This window comes from Carcharhinus amblyrhynchos, chromosome 10 (assembly GCF_965287045.1).
Source record: "Carcharhinus amblyrhynchos chromosome 10, sCarAmb.v2.hapA, whole genome shotgun sequence".
In the NCBI taxonomy this organism is placed as follows: domain Eukaryota; kingdom Metazoa; phylum Chordata; class Chondrichthyes; order Carcharhiniformes; family Carcharhinidae; genus Carcharhinus; species Carcharhinus amblyrhynchos.
The window spans coordinates 63,827,248-63,844,776 of NC_137333.1; the positions used below are offsets into that span (position 1 = coordinate 63,827,248).

The following is a 17,529-nucleotide window of genomic DNA, read 5'->3' on the forward strand; positions in this document are numbered from 1 at the left end:
ATTTGAGGAATCTAATATTCTGTTGAACTTAACCACAAGCAATACGTGGAATAGGGTTGGGAAAGTGAAGAGAGGTTATACAAATATAGTGTTTTAAAAAATATGTAAAGTTGAAATAGGAACATATATCCCAGTGATAGTTTAATTAAATAGTAGTAATAAGCATGGAATCATTCAGTGCAGTACAAAAGCTTAACTGAGTTAACTGAGTGAATTGGAGTGAGTTTTCCTGTCCATTTGAAGAGGTCAACCTTAAATATAACTACTTTGCATGAGTATGGCCCATGTAATACCACTTGAATAGCAGGATAAGTGACAACTAATTGCTGTGTAATGATGCATCTTAAACTTCACGAGAAGTCATTTCAATCATTGCAAGTGTATTCTGTGCAGCACCAACTAAAAAGCACATAAGGAGTCATGAATCACCACTTAAATTCCTAATCTTAACAGTGCTATTTCAGAGGAGGAATTAAACAGAATTTTAAGAAATTTTGCATCTTAAGATTTTCAGCTGAGGGGAGAGGAATTGCATAGAGCTCCTCGGGCTGCATGACTCTCATTGAATGTGTACAGTGAATATTACATGCATCACAGTTGTATTGAAGCACTTGAGTGCAATTTGATCTATACAGACAATGTTAAATACCACTGCATTCTTTGTAATGATCATTTTGAAATGTCTGTAATGTTTCTTTGATTGTATTGAAGGATGCAGAGTGCAGCAAGATCTATGTAGAAAAGTTGAATATCATCGCACTTCCTGTAATAGCCATTTTAAAAAGTGTGTAATGTTCTTTCAGATATTTTACAAACAAAGTATATTTTAGCAAAAATTAAAATTGCCATATATTTTGGTCACTTCCAAGCGATATATTCCTGAATGGCATTGGCAAAATGTTGTGATGAGACCAGATTACTTTCTTATCTCTGTAACAAGAAATCACACATGTACAAGAAAGCAAAAAAACATAGAATCCCAACAGTGCAGAAGGAGGCCATCCGGTCCATTGAGTCTGCACCAACTCTCTAATAGAACACCTTACCTAGGCCGTATTGCCATAATCCCATATATTTACCCCACTAATTTCCCAACTTACGCATCTTGGAACAATAAGGGACAACTTAGTAAGGCGAAACCACCTAACCTGCATTTCTTTTGGACTGTGAGAGGAAGCTAGAGCACCTGGAGGAATCCACACACACACAGGGAAATCATGTAAACTCCACATAGACAGTGAATAAGAAACATCTGAGCAGTCGGAGGAAAAAAACACTCATCCCAGAAGTTAGTCTGTGTGATGGTGTGTTGCACTGAGTTGTCTGATGGGTTCTCCTGTTGCTTTGACAGATGAGAAGTCAGCAGGGAGACCAGCTGTTTACCATCTAATTCGGTGATATTTCAGATGTGATGTTAACAAAATCTTGACTTTCAGATCTGATTACAGATATTACATATGTCACTGCTAGAGGAATGGGTGAGGGCACTAGCTTTATAGGGTGCTTGCTTATCATGAAGAGACCTATTTCAATACGCTTCTAATGTTGACATTGCTTGATGAGAGATTTATCCACTTGGATTGTTTCTTCACATATAGCGGGGTGCAACTTGCAGGGCCTGACATTGACTTTCAGAATATCTTTTCAAGTTTGGGGCTTTCTATGATTTCCAGAATACTTCTGGTACTCTGGAAGCCTCTGTGTGGACCACACAACCAACCCAGGGAAGGTGAACCATGAATATGCTTTTGATACCAGATACATGGCACCTTGTAATTACTTTGATGTTGGGATTTTTGCCCTGTCACTTGATGTTGCAGGTAGATCTTAAGCTAATGAGTGTGGAATGCTTCTAGATACTTTGTGACTCCAGTAGGTGGTCCACTGCTCAAAACCATAAAGAAGTCATGTCAGAATCACTGCCAGGTAGACTTTGATCTTTGTTTTCAGACAAACTTTGTGCTGTCTCCAAAACCTGTAAATGAGCCTGCCAAATGCTGTGCTCGACTCAGTTACCTACTTTGATGGTGATCAACATTAATGGAATTAAATTCCATCTGTTTGCTGGAAAGGTGCTGAGTGAAATGTGTTGAGGCAATCTCAATACCAGTTCTTCTTGATACAATTTCCACTTCAGGTAGAAAAAATAAGCGCAAGTAAAAAGCAGTAACATAATTAAAAAAGAAAGAAGAGAAAGCTGAAGTGCAGGACTGAAGTCTTAGCATAATGCTATTTTCATATTTAGATGTTGGCTAAACATATCTATAGATACAAGTTATTGGCATGCTTTCAATATTGTGATTTTTCAGAACAGCATATGCCATTTTCTATCTCTATCTTTCTTGCTTCTCCCTGGGTTTTTGCACCCTTTTGAATTTTCTTTTTGTGTCGTGCACGGGGCCTTTGTCTTCAGTTCCAAGTCCCTTTGGTCATGTGCATGGGCTTAACCAATGTAAAACAAAATCTAAATTGTGCATGTGTGGCTCTTTCCTAGCTTGTCGAGGAGGCCTGAGGTTCATCGGGCCTTGGTGATGTCAACCACAAAGCTGTAGACACTGGTTAGTTTTAGGTTGATTATATGGTATTTAATCATTTTGAATGTTTTTTCTTGGCACATTTGGGTTTGGTGGGGGGAGGCAGTCTTCGTGGTACATCAGTGTGCTGCATCCCACCACTTGGGAACCACTGCACTAGGACATACCTTGTGATGGTGATTGAGGAATCTTGGGAATTGGCATTGGGTGTGTTTCAGAATGCATGACTGTTAAGCTGTTGTAGGACTGTGCTTCCAACTTTAGCAGCAGTCTCCTTGTTTAAGATGATTATATTTGGGATCATTGTCTGTAAAGCTGCTTAAATATTTATTCTGCTCACCATTTACCTGTATTAAAAAAATACATTATTTGTACTGTTTGAATTTATTTGACAGTTCAGAATTTTTTGACTTCTTTTGATTACAGCATGGAGTTCACGGAGAATTTTATAGAATTTATTACTTTGGATTCAGTTTTAAACATTTACAGAATGTGTTGGTGAGTTTTGTTTAATGCTGAAAATTCTTCTTGGTGAGCAAAGAGTTAAATAGGGTGTACAACATCCCTTTAAGAAGTGTAGTTATGCAAAATCGAGGATTAACTTGTTCAGTCTTGTGTGTTATCTTCAGTTGGTTTAACCTTGCTAAAGCGAACCTAGAAGATCTGGGAACAGGACCTAAAGGAACTTAAAAGTTGCGCAATGATCTTGCGCAAAAGGTGTTCTTCTAAGACTGTTTACAGATCAAATGCCTGCCAATTGTGACGCATTTGAGCTTTCATACGTCTCCACTTAGGAAGGGAGGGGGAATAGAACCGTGTACTGATAGGTAACTTGTAATGAGGGTGACGACTTACGTTCTTTGTAACTTTATTGGGACTGAAGGGGAGGAGAGGAAGTCATATAGTTTTTAATTCAATTGAGTTTAATCTGTTTTGTGCACAGATAACAAATTTCCCACATGTGCATTCATTGGTTAAATTGATACTACTGTGTTCTGCAGTTTTTAAGAAAGCAACCTGTCTTTTAGAAGGGTGTGATCAGATGACAATTGAGAAGTAACCCAGCAACAGATTGCACTGTAAAGTGTGCCAGCAGTACTGCAGGTGTAGACATCGACCAGGAGTTGCATTTTGTGAGAAATAACTAGCTCATAGTGCTGTGTTGTTCTTTCTCATTAACTGCTGGGCTGGGCTACGAGAGCTGGTGGTTTTTTTAAAAATCCCAGAGAAATCTGCCATAACCGCCGTACACTGCAGACTTGATGATGAATTTGCTGCAGTTGAAGGAACTTTCTCAGTCTGACCTGTATCGACGGCGCCAAGAGCGTCATGACAGTTTTGGATCTGCAGATTTGGAGAAGAAGAAGTTAAAGTATGTTGTTTTATTTCTAGATTGAGTTGATTACAAATTGTACCTGGCATGTATGAACCATATGGAGGAATTCCTCAAAACATTCCTATTTGCGTTGATGCAGCTAATCAGGAATTAATGGAATTCTTGCCATGAGCAATGTTCAAAAGTAACTAAAGCAAATGCAGGTGTGTATGTTTTTCGATAGGTGTACAGCTTTTGAAATATATTAGTTACATTTATTTTGCTATCAGTCATCAAGGACTAATGTGACATCTGATTAGGCTTGACATTAGACTGGTAGTAACCTTGCACTGAATATTTAAAGCAGTAAATGTTAGTAAAATACTTGATGTGCACATTAAGTTTTGTGTAAGGGAATTGGAATTAATGTAAAGTGATTGGTACAAATTTAGATTTTCCATTATAGTTTTCATTTACTTTTGTCGTGGAGTGATGGGGTTTAGTGATGGCACTGCAGAGATTGAGAGATATCGGTTTGATGGCAGGAGTGCTTTCAGTGTAATGAAAGAGACTGTCGGCCTTTGTCATTCACTTAGTTTCTAATATAAATGCCACTCAACGCCTCCCTGGAGACGTCTATTGAATGCACTGCATTCTACAAATGCTACTGTTTGAGTCCTATGTGGAGTGTGCTGTAGGAATGGCAAAGTTGTGTATTTTCATGTAACTTGGTCGCAATGTTAGTGTAAGCCTACTTGTGACAATAATAAATAAACTGTAATTTTATTTCTAATTGTTGTTAAAGAAGTTACTATCTGTTTCATAAGCCAGAATCTAAAAGTACTGAATTGACTTGGCCATTGTTGAGACTCGGTCGTCATTCAAGACGTACAGAGGTTTCCTTACATGAGTTTCAAAGTGGTTGTTGGTAGAAGGTCCTTTTTTACAACCAGGTGTAGGTTCAGGAAGTTAAGTTATAGGAAATCTAACAAGTGCTTCAAATTGGAAGTATTATACTTTTCCTGATCTTCCTCAATATGGGAATATTTGACTCCAAGTAATTTCCCCTTTTTTAAAAAAAATAAAGATTTGGGATCAGTAAAGAAGCAGAGTTTATGCAGAGATCTTTACAATGTAAAGACCTTGCTTAACATTGTGAGGTGCGAATAAACAAACTTGACAAGTTGCCAGATATACAAAATACATTTCAAATTTTGAAATTTAGTATCTTTATCTGCATGAATATCAATCGTTTGAGGGTCTTAGGAAGCACTTGTCTCCGTTTTTAAAAAAAAGGATTCATGTATCCATTGTTTTTTGTGTCCTTCCCATACAAATAGAAATTATATAATTACAATTGTCCATTTTCGTGTGTCAATGTAATGGAAAGATATTGATGATTTTAACAATCTTTTTTGTGGATTTTTACAAATGAGCATTAGCAAGGTCTATTTCTACACTTCTAGGCTCATAAGGGAAAAGGTCAAATTCGAACTGAATTTCAACAGTTTGTAGTGACTGAGTTCTGGGGCAAAAAAACAGTGATAGGAAAACCCCAATTTATAAAGGAAATTGAAGTTTGAGAAGTCATTAATTTAGATAATGAGAGCAAAAACAGCTTGTATAGTGCCTTTACCTGAATGAAATGTGCCATAAAACACATTCTCCACCCCCCTGAAAAGTTAAGAAAGCCCACCAACGCCTCTAGTTTCTCAGGAGACTAAGGAAATTTGGCATGTCTGCTACAAGCTCTCACCAGCTTTTACAGATACACCATAGAAAGCACACTTTCTGGTTGTCCCACAGCTTGGTATGGTTCCTGCTCTGTCCAAGATTGCAAGAAACTATAAAGGGTCGTGAACAAAGCCCAGTCCATCATTCAAACCAGCCTCCCATCCATTGACACTGCCTACACTTCCCGCTGCCTCGGAAAAGCAGCCAGCATAATGGAGGACCCCATCCACGCACCCCGGACATTCTCCTCCTCCTTCATCGGGAAAAAAGTACAGAAGTCTGAGGTCACGTACAACTGACTTAAAAACAGCTTCTTCCCTGCTGCTGTCAGACTTTTGAATGGACTTTTCTTGCATTAAGTTGATCTTTTTCTACACCCAGCTATGACTGTAACACTACATTCTGAACTTCCTTGTTTCCTTCCCTATGTATGGTATGCTTTGTTTATGCAAGGAACAATACTCTTCAGTGTATACTAATACATGTGACAATTATAAATCAAATCAGAAGTCTATGGGTGGGTGACTGACCATATATCCAACTATCCTGCAATGATATTAAATTGAGAACAATCTTATTTCACACCCATCTTTTGGAGGGGGGGGGGGGGGGGGGAGAGAGTGTAGAGCGAGATTGTGATCCTGTGTCTCCAGTGCGCGCATGGGACCCCTTAATGCTCCGAACAGCAGTGAAAGCTGTTGGGCTGCTCATCTTGCTTGCCACCCCCTGCTGTTATATCAGTGGTGACAGAGTAAGGCTCTGATGCACAGAAGGCACGCCCAAAGTTAGTACCCCAGTTCCTTCCTGCCCTTTTAAAAAAGTTTATTAAAAAAATGCTCCTGTCTGACTGCTCAGGTCAAATGTTTAAAAGTTTGGGCAGGCTATTATTGGGGTCAATTGGCTTGTTAACGAGCTCAATTGACTCTGGATTATTTATTTAAATATGATAGGCAGGCTGCTGATTTTGGTTCCCTCTCTCCCCCTCCACGTTTGAAAAAAAAGTTCTGGTGGGGGATACATAAAATGCAGCCCATGAAATGCTGCTTGATGGACTGGGTATTTAACATGATTTCAAAATTGGTACCTGCACTAGCTAATATAAAAGCGAGACATACACAGAATCTATGCCCTGTATTCACTTCCTTCCATTGTGGATTCCTGTAGTACTTTTGTTTTGGAAATGGTGTTCCAATCAAGGCTGCACTTCATAAAGTTGCATTATTAATTTGGTTAAACATTGTTATAGAGCTTCATGTGGTCAGTTTTCATTGGAGGTGGGAGGAATTGCAAAGAACAAAAAAAAAATTACAGTACAGGAACAGGTCCTTCAGCTCTCCAACCAGGCTGCCCTCTGAAATACAACCCTCTTCCCTTCCAGGGACCATATTGCTCTATTCCCATTCTGTTCATGTATTAAACAGTTTTGGATAGTTTTAAATAGAATTAAATAGTTGTTCTTGCAATGTTTTTATTACATGAAGGTCTAAGCCAAGGAATAATATTTTGTAGAAGAGTGAGAGATGCTTTTCTCCCCCCCTGCCCCACTTGCACACCTTTGCTTTGCACTTCCCTTTGCATGAGAAACCATCCATGAAGGCACCTCCCATAATGAGGCCCATGACTATGCTGATGCTGAATTCAAACGCCAACTGAGAAGGGTTGAATTTCCCAATCTGGGATCTACCATATCTGTTCATTCTGAGGATAAAATTGATCTCATTAGTCAGCAAGGAATGCAGTCCATAAACAAGATCATATTCAGGCTGGCTTCAATATTGACGGGAAAACAATGACTTCTCTTACCATCAGGAAGAAGTTTCATAATAAAAAGTATCTGAGGACATCTTGTGTTGCATCTTTCAGTCAAAGAGGTCCAGACAGGGATTCTGGGGAAGTACCGGAAGATTGGAAAACGGCTAATGTTACGCCGTTGTTTAAGAAGGGTGGCAGGCAAAAGGCAGGGAATTATAGGCCGGTTAGTTTAACGTCTGTTATAGGTAAAATGCTAGAATTCGTGATCAAGGAGAAAATAGTGAGGCATCTTGAGGAGAATTGTTCGATAGAGCAAACGCAGCACGGTTTCGTTAAGGGGAAGTCGTGTCTGATGAATTTATTGGAGTTCTATGAGGATGTGTCTAGGACGGTGGATAGAGGAGAACCAGTAGATGTGGTGTTTCTTGATTTTCAGAAGGCGTTTGATAAGGTGCTGCACAAGAGGTTATTACAGAAGGTCGGGGGCATGGAGTTGGGGGTAGGGTGTTAGCGTGGATAGGGGATTGGCTGTCAAATAGGAGGCAGAGAGTGGGGGTCAATGGGTGCTATTCGGATTGGCAGTTGGTGACTAGTGGAGTGCCCCAGGGGTCGGTGCTGGGGCCTCAGCTATTTACCATTTATATAGATGATCTGGAGGAGGGAACCGAGTGTATGGTGTCGAAATTTGCTGATGACACCAAGATTGGTGGAATGGCAAATTGTGCGGAGGGTGTGGAAAGTCTGCAGAAGGATCTAGATAGGCTGGGCGAATGGGCCAGGAACTGGCAAATGGAATTTAATGTTAGCAAGTGTGAAGTTGTCCACTTTGGTAGGACTAATGGTAGGAAGGACTATTACTTACATGGCGAAAAACTGCAGCAGGCGACGGTGCAGAGGGACCTCGGGGTCCTTGTGCATGAGTCACAAAAATCCAACCTGCAGGTGCAGCAGGTGGTCAGGAAGGCGAATGGGATGCTGGCCTTCATAGCGAGGGGGATTGAATATAAAAGTAGGGAGGTCTTGCTGCAACTGTACAGGGCACTGGTGAGGCTGCAGCTGGAGTACTGTGTGCAGTTTTGGTTGCCGCACTTACGCAAGGATATTTTGGCCTTGGAGGGAGTGCAGAGGAGGTTTACTAGGCTGATACCGGAGTTGAGGGGGTTGAGCTATGAGGAGAGGCTGAATAAACTTGGCTTGTACTCGTTAGCGTTTAGAAGAATGAGGGGAGATCTCATTGAGACATAAGATGATGAATGGGATGGATAGGATAGAGGTGGAGAGACTCTTCCCGCTCAGAAAGGACAGTAGGACTAGAGGGCACAGCCTCAAGATAAGGGTGGGGGGCAGTTTAGAACGGAGTTGGGGAGGAACTTCTTCACTCAAAGGGTGGTGAATCTCTGGAATTCTCTGCCCGTTGAAGTGGTGGAGGCTGCCTCGCTAAATATATTTAAGATGCGGGTAGATAGGTTTTTGACAGGCAAGGGGATTAAGGGTTATGGGGAGAGGGCGGGAAAGTGGAATTGAGCCATGACAGATCAGCCATGATCTTATTGAATGGCGGGGCAGGCTCGAAGGGCTAGATGGCCTACTCCTGCTCCTATTTCTTATGTCCTTAGGTGAATTTGGTTTGGAACCCTCTCAAATACACCCAGAAAACTCATTGAAGGGGTGAACTTTCAATATCTCCCCCTGTGTATTTTGATTGGGGAAGTATCAAGCACGAGAGAGAGAATCTACAAGGAGCTCCTTTACCAATCACGGATTCCATCTGTCTATAGTTCCACCTCCTCCAATCACAGGTCCCTCCCGTGTGCTCTATTTATTGATCTTTTTCTATCCTTGCCAGAGTGTCTGTTCTTTCTGGACATCAGCTTGGCCTGGATGTTGGATAGGACCCCATCTTGGACAATCGTGAGCCCTCCCAGCAGATTATCAAGCTTCTAATCATTGCAGATGGCGGGGACTGATTCACATCATATTAGAATCATAGAATCCCTTTTGTCCATCAAATCTGCACCGACTCTCTGACCAGAGTATCTCACCCAGGCCCTCTTCACTACCCTATCCCTGCAACCCCACACATTTACCATCTCTAATCCATTTAACCTACACATTTTGGGACTCTAAGGGGCAATTTAGCATGGCCAATCCACCTAACCTGCATATCTTTGGAGTGGCAGGAAACCAGAACATCCAAAACTCATGGAGACAGAGGGAGAACATGCAAACTCCACACAGTCACCCAAGGCCGGAGTCTCTGACACTGAGACATCGGTGCTAACCGTTGTGCCTCCATGTCACCAAGCACCTTGTCCCAGGCTGCGTTGTTTGCCAATTCCAGGATCTGGGCGCAGGGACTCCAACCCTGACAGTCTACATAGTGACCTTAGTCCACTGTGCAGGGCAGATGGATGTGGCCAGGAGGCAAGGCTGATATTTATTCTGTTTGGCGAGAAAACGCTCGCCCAAGTTTTTAGTTGGCTTACATTGAAATTTTTAATTTGATTACAACATTGAATCTCCTTCATTATTTAAATGTTTTCTGTAATTTTACAGTCTTTCTTTATAGCCCTTCAGTTTCACTTTCATTGCGTCAAGTAGTTAGAATTTGAGATGAATCTGATCTTCGTATATCTGTAGAAGTTAGTCATTGTATTTAAAATCCAAATTAGAGAGAAAATACCAAGGAATTAAGGAAGAATAGTATCCTTAACTCTTCATGTGAAAATGAAGAGGAACCCTGGGGTGGAGGGGATGCTTTTTGACTCTTCGTTCTAACCCATCGAAAATTCTAATTTTTAATCATCTTTTAAAGAGATACCTTAGCAGGTAACATTTTACTATGGGTTCATTTGGATTACTTGCACGGGAGAGAATGAAATTCTTTTTGATTCTTGTTTTACTTGTTAGCAAATTTTAAGAGTTGTAGTTTGTCTAATTTTCTGGTAAAGTGTTTCATTCGCCCTCCCATCCCTCTGTTTGAACCTGTAATTATCTATGATGATGTGGATTCACACATGTAACTCTTACCTTGCTTGGAAATGTATTGGAATGTTTGGAATTGGTGCACGAGCACCCAAAGTATTCCTGAGGTGAGGATTTGGTTCACACACCAGCAAGGAATGGAAAATATTACTTAAAATAATTGGAACTCAGTTTATTCAATAGAACTAAATCCTTAATTTCTGGGATTTGACACATATTGGGATTTATCAAAGTCTTAAATATTGTATGTACAGTACTCGTACACAGTAGAATAAGTCCAGTGTCTGTCTTTCCAATGATTAAAAGTACATTTTTCCTATTGTCCAGTTATATTCCATATCCATATTTTTAGTATTCAGCTTGTCAGTTCATGTTACAATATCCATAGTTCCTTTTCATACTTATTTAATTATTTTTAAATATCCAATGAGGAAGGTAATGAAACAAACTCGAATGGACTCTGTATATTAACTGCATATGCTGGGGATTGGAAAATTGCTGATAAACATTAACACACAGAATCCTCTAGATTATCAGAAAATAAACTTGTAATTTCAGCATGTTGACTGAAAAATGCATGTTGCATTAAAACAAGTAGTGTCTTGTCCTCTGAGCACTTGTTCGGCTGTATGAATACGTTGTATGTGATCCTTTCCAAGCAGAATCCTTAGGCTGTGGACACCAATCTTAATCCTATCACAAGAATATTTGGGATGGGGCACTGAGCTGTGGAATTTTCTAGAATGAATGGCTCTCATTTTTAAAGGTAGTTGTTATTTTAGCAAGAGCCTGATGGTTATCAGCAGGGCTAGAGGAACTGAACTGTTCTCATCACTGTTATGTTAGCTTTTTCACTGCAGTGACTGTGTCTGTTTGGAATGAGGCTGAGTTATGCTGGGTGTGCCCTGAGGGGAAAATTGTTCCATTTCCTTTTGAGCGAGCAGCTGGTATCTATTCGTTCTTGATTTTTTTTAAAAATAAAAAACTAGTTTGGATTTTGACATTTGTAAGGATGAGCATTATAAAGACCATTCTCTCATCTGGTAGCTCAAAACAACTTTATCTCTTAATTCTAATCCATTCTGTCTGACATTCCCCTTGCTGTGTAATCACACAGTATTCCATGAGCAGTGACGGAGAGGAAGTGGGTGGTCAGTCATGCAGTTCTTAACTATGAGTTGGAACAGTGATTCAGTCTCCTCACCTTTAAAGGGTGGCAAGTGGCTTCTAGGAAGAGGGCAATAAATTGCTCACAGATTCATGTTGATCTGCTCCAAATTTATAATCAGTTTAAGTATAAATAGTTTTTTTGCAGAATGTTGTACCCTATGAAAATAATAATAAAAGAGAGAGTATGGACAGGTAGCAGGCTTTCAGACTTATGTAACTGCTATGGTTAATTTAGTTATTTAAAGCACATAGCTAGTTTTTAAACTGAACTATTCTCAATATCACTAGTTCCCAAACTTTTTTGGACATGTAACACTATTTAGATCTACTAACTTTGTGTACCCTGACAGTTTCTTTGCTGATATATTTTCTAAATCATTAGAATTACACATTAAAAAATAATCTTTACCATTAGAAACATAGAAGATAGGAGCAGGAGGCCATTTGGCCCTTTGAGCCTTCTCTGCCATTCATTATGATCATGGCTGATCATGCAACTCAATAGTCTGATCTCGCCTTCCCATACTCCATTCTTAAAGTTATAAAACCTATGTTCAGAGTGGACCAGGCAGACCCAAATCCATTCCTTGTTTGCTCCAAAATTCAAATTCCAGTTGAATCCAATTCAAGGTTCCCACAGGAGAGGCAAACAAGATCCAAGCTGACAAGGTATTGTACCCCATCTTGGGCTTAATCTGATTCTCAGTCTTAACCAAAACGCTGTGAACGTTACACATTTTGTCTAAAAATTTGCACTTATCACTGAGCAGTCCCTCTTCTCAACCCCTACTTTCCATTCACTCCTATGCATCCTAGCGAGATGGTCCCCACTAAGGTGATCGACTCAGTCAGGCATGCCATGTTCACCCAGGAGTCTACTGGCCTCCCATTTTAACACCTGGTTTGAACCAGGAGCTGCTGCTCTTGAACCACCACCACGTGGGTGCTCAGGTTCATGTGCCATCACTTAACTACCCTGCTGCTCACTGCTCCTCCAGTCAGAGGTTGTTTCTGCCCTGTGCTTGCTGATGTACTCGCAGTGGAGAGGATGGTATCCAGGGTAAGGGAGGAAAGGGCAATTAAAAAAGCAATTGAGATGAGATTTCATAAAGTTGACCCCTTAGGTGGGTTAAATGTCAGGAGAGAAGGTTGAAAGTAACTAAAATGACCGATTAAAAGCAAAATACTGTTGATGCTGGGATCTAAAACAGAAAAAGCTGGAAAATCACTGCAGGTCTGACAGCATCTATGGAGAATCTCTCCATGCTGTCAGACCTGCAGTGATTTTCCAGCCTTTTCTGTTTTTGAATAAAATGATTGATCGTTGAGAATTGAGAACTGTTGGAATGGATGCAAGTGAAACTCCTTTGATTATAGCAGATTAAGGCTGTGAGCATGCCTTTCCTTAAAAAAGGGAGCCTTTGGCTGTAGCAAGTTATGAGTTTAGCAGACTAGAAATACTAATTGCATGTGAGATTGACAAAGGACACGTTGCACTGAACCAAACACAGGGAATATTATTGGGGAAGTCAGGAAGAGGCTGAAGATGCGATAGGGAAGCAAAATATGGCAAAGGGATAGAGGACAAGTGGTTCAGAGGAAGCCACAATATGCACGTAACTGAGCAAAGAATTGACCAGTAATTGGTATTACAATGGATTTTAATTTGGGATTGGCAGCACATGTCCAATGCTTTGATAGCCAGCTGAGGATTGATTAACATTTTCCGGCACATTGGAAAGTTGAGCCCAGTCTCCATTTCAATTTTGGGGTCATCTGTTGAGTTGAAGCCTGCACATTTTAGAGCTGTACTTGTATCGTCAAAGCTGTTACAAGGTGTAGCTGTATCAAGAACAACAGAGGAAATTATTATAAGAATACTTTGTGATTGCTAGAAAAATGTCTTTTTTTTTTTAAGAGCATCGATTTTTCTAATCTCTTTAAAAATCAAGCACTTCTAGGTGATTTCTATAATCACCTTGATGAGGTTGAATTCATATAGAGACCATTGATGGACAATTGATCTACCAAATCTCACACAACTATATTGAAACTGACTCTTTCATGCCAGGAGAGTGCCTTAAAATGCTTCAAGGAAGGAGGGTGGGTGAACTGGTGTGGGAAAAGTAATTTTTTAGTCATCTTTTTAGAGGTGAGGATTTGAGGTAACAGTTAGTTGGCATTTAAGATAGTTGTAGACTGTAAACTTTATTTTTATGGTGCAGATGTGGTATGAAAAAATCATAGAATCCCTACAGTGCAGAAGGAGGCCATTCAGTCCATCAAGTCTGCACCGACACCAATCCCACCCAAGCCGTATTCCCACTCAGTTATCCTGCAAATCCCTCTAACTTATCACATCCCAGGACACTAAAGGTTAATTTAACAAGCTCAATCAACCTAACCTGCACATCTTTGGACTATAGGAGGAAACCAGAGCACCCGGAGAAAACCTATGCAAATACAGGGAGAATGTGCCAACGCCACGCAGACAGTGACCCAAGCTGGGAATGAACCGAGGTCCCTGGAGCTGTGAGGCAACTGTGCTGGCCCCAAAGCTTGTCAGAATAGATGCAATAACATACTTGTTATATTCAGGTTGCTCAAAATATTCAGTGGGGATTACAGATCAAGGATGTTTATTATTTGCAATATTTTTCAAAATCAAACCTTTGTAAGCATACACATGGGTGTGCAACAGTGTTGCTTGTTGCTAGTTTATATATTTTGAGTCCATTTTGGCGTTATTTTGCAAATAGTTACATGCATAGTGAGTCAGCATCTCAAGTCTATTATTCTAATTTTTTTAACAGTGAATGAATTTCACAGATTAAGTAATAAAACATAAACCTTGCTCCCTATGATTTGAGTTTACCTTTCCCGTTCTAAAACCTAAATAAGTATTATTAGTCTGAGGCGGATTCCTTAGCGCTATATTTTAATAAGATAAACATACATTTCCTAGCCATAGAGCAGTTTGTCGGTTACAGAGAATTACTCCATTAGCCCACTCACTTGTTCTCACACCCTCTGTTCCTAATCTGGTTTAAGTCTTCCTTTGATTTCCAGGAATTTAAGAAATGCAAAATAGTTTTTGCTCACACAAATGCAATTGCCCTATAGTATAATTCATAAATACTTCCCATTGTATTTGAGTTGAATGACAATACCATATACAGATACAAATTATTCTGGTCCACACAATTGTTGCTGGAAGAATGTAATTGACTTCTGGTGATTGTATTTGGAACAAAATGCACCAGGCAAGCTGGTAAAGGTTACAGTTTACAAATACATGTGGTCAAACTATTTACTTCAAACAGTAACTTGTCTTTGAGTCTCGAATATATGAAGGACATTTATGCTATCTTCTTTGTTTGAATCTTAAATCTCAATCTTCTGGCCAGCAAGAAATAAACCAATAATATCCTTGAGTAAAATTCTTCCTTTTTGTTGCAAAGTAAACCAGGATGGTTAACATCGCACATGCGTGTTAAATCCATATTTGGCATTTTACAACAGAAAAACCCAGTTATAAGCCACATTTAACTGTAAAGAGGCAAATTAAAAGTTTTATGTAGATAAATTAGCAGATGGGCTCAATATTCCAAATTGCAAATTTAGTTAAAAGATCTTCAATACTAAAATTGTACTCTTAGATTTTTGATAGTATGCAAATATTTGATTGTAATCAGCAGCTGTCAGTGTGCTGGTTTTGATTGAATCTTGAGGTGCTTGGTGCTGAATTACACGTTTTATCTGCTTTGTGAACCTTCAGTCATCATAAACTTCGAAAGGACCTCAATACATTGAAAGGATTCAAGGAATAGTGGGTACGAAATCATGAGCAATAGTCTGATTAAAATTGAACTTGTTCTCAAAATTGAAGACGTGGAAGTTTAGTGGTTGTAATCCAATTCTGTAACTCGTTGTTTACACTCACATTTTCTATTTACTTTGTCACATCAAATTTTGGAATTGTAGTCACAAGCTCAGAGGACACATGAAAATGTGTTATGCCTCTACTAACCAAACTCCATGAATGAGATGTGAAAAGGAACTGATGTGTTTGAGTGAACACACTGAAACCTGTTGGTGATAGTAAAACACGACAGCAGAAAATTCAGTTGGATTAACCTGTAATTTGAGGAGTTTCATAGTGCAATCAGTCTTACTGAATATAAAAGAGAGTGCAATCAGGTTAGATACAGTAAGAATTGTGGTTATAATTTTGATTTCTTGCTCTTTTAATTATATTGAGTGGTGGGGGAGGTTATGATATTTTCATCTGAGGTCTACCTAGTGGTCTCTGATCCTTGGTCCCAGGTGTTCAGCAGGGATTGTCTGGCACAGCCCAGCCTTGCGTTACGAACATTAAGGTAATAAATGGAAAACTGCAACAGCAGCAGAATCATCAAAGGCTGTGAGAATATTAAAATACATAAAAGTAATTAGAAGTTACTTTGTGTAAGGCAGGAAAGGTTAATATAGGGAAGAACAGTGTGTTAATTATTTTGCAATGATGAGTTGTAATTATTAAACTCTCTGATCTTAACTGTTCACTAACTGCAATGTAAATCCATTAATAATTCAGATCTATAATCCAAGCATATGTTTGATGGGTCTATAGGATAATAGAATGATACATCACAGAAGGAAACCTTTCAGCCTCATCATGCATGTGCCGACTCTTTGAAGAGTTTTCCAGTAAATCTAAATCTCCTATTTCCCACAGCCCTGCAACATGGGTGCCATTTTTTGAGAAGATTGAAAGGGTATGGTGTGAATTTAGTGCTGGATTTGAGGGCGAACAAACAGTCAGTGGGATCAAGAGACACATCTTGTAACAAAGTGTGATCTGGAGTCACCACAGTCAGTCAGGCAGGCCCCAGCAAAGGTGGGTGGGGGCTAGTGAGGACAGGTTGCGTTGTTGCGGTGGGGAGGGCATTGCAACTGAGATCCCCTCTGTAGGCCAAATTAACAGCTGGAGCCATTGTGGTACAGTTTTGGTCATCGTATAATGGGAGGGATGTGATTGTACTCCAAGAGGGCACAGAGATTTACAAGATTGTTGCAGGACTTAGGAAAGTTTTTTTTTCACCCTGGGGGTGTTGATGGTCTGCAACTCAATGCTTGAAAGGCTGATAAATGTTGACATCAAGTACTTAAATAAGCACTTGAACTGCATTGTTATTCCCAAGATAACTATGCATGGAGCCCTTTGAACTGCCACCACTTGCAGTGTTCTGGCAATCCCAAAAACCCAATGTTTTAATTACCTTTATCCTTGTAACTTTAACCTTCCCAAAAATAAAACTTATTCTAAAATACTAATATGAACTAGATGGCTACGACAAGCGCCATAACTTATAAGGCTACAGACCAAGAGTTGGAAAGTGAGTTTGGGCAGGATAGCTGTATTTTGACCAGCACTGACATGATATGCAGAATGGCATTTTTCTGGGGTATATGTTTCTGTAATCTATGATAAATGTCTTCATTCATTCACCTTCATAAGAACATAAGAAATAGGAGCAGGAGTAGGCCATCTAGCCCTTCAAGCCTGCCCCGCCATTCAATAAGATCATGGCTGATCTGTCGTGGCTCAGTTCCACAATCCCGCCCTCTCCCCATAACCCTTAATCCCCTCTCTTATCAAAAACCCGTCAACCCGCGTCTTAAAAATATTTAGCGAGGTAGCCTCCACCACTTCAACGGGCAGAGAATTCCAGAGATTCACCACCCTTTGAGTGAAGAAGTTCCTCCTCAACTCCGTTCTAAACCGCCCCCCCTTTATCTTGAGGCTGTGCCCCCTAGTTCTACTATCCTTTCTGAGCGGGAAGAGTCTCTCCACCTCTATCCTATCCATCCCATTCATCATCTTATACGTCACAATGAGATCTCCCCTCATTCTTCTAAACTCTGACGAGTACAAGCCTAATTTATTCGGCCTCTCCTCATAGCTCAACCCCCTCAACTCCGGCATCAGCCTAGTAAACCTCCTCTGCACTCCCTCCAAGGCCAAAATATCCTTGCGTA

The 17,529-nt window shown here is 40.0% G+C and overlaps 1 protein-coding gene across 3 annotated transcripts in view; it reads left to right on the forward strand.

Annotated features, from left to right (window-relative positions):
* The window catches only part of LOC145349000 (LIM and senescent cell antigen-like-containing domain protein 1), a 142,146-nt gene that overhangs the window by 68,278 nt on the left and 56,339 nt on the right, over positions 1-17,529 (forward strand). The window contains exon 1 of one of the 3 annotated variants that reach the window (XM_080197188.1): positions 3,712-3,906. The exons of the other annotated variants lie outside the window; for them this stretch is intronic. Within the exon in view, the coding sequence (XP_080053314.1) occupies positions 3,797-3,906 (110 nt within the window). The 5' untranslated portion in view covers positions 3,712-3,796. Of the gene's footprint in view, positions 1-3,711; positions 3,907-17,529 lie in introns of those variants that run through there. 3 annotated transcript variants of the gene reach the window in all.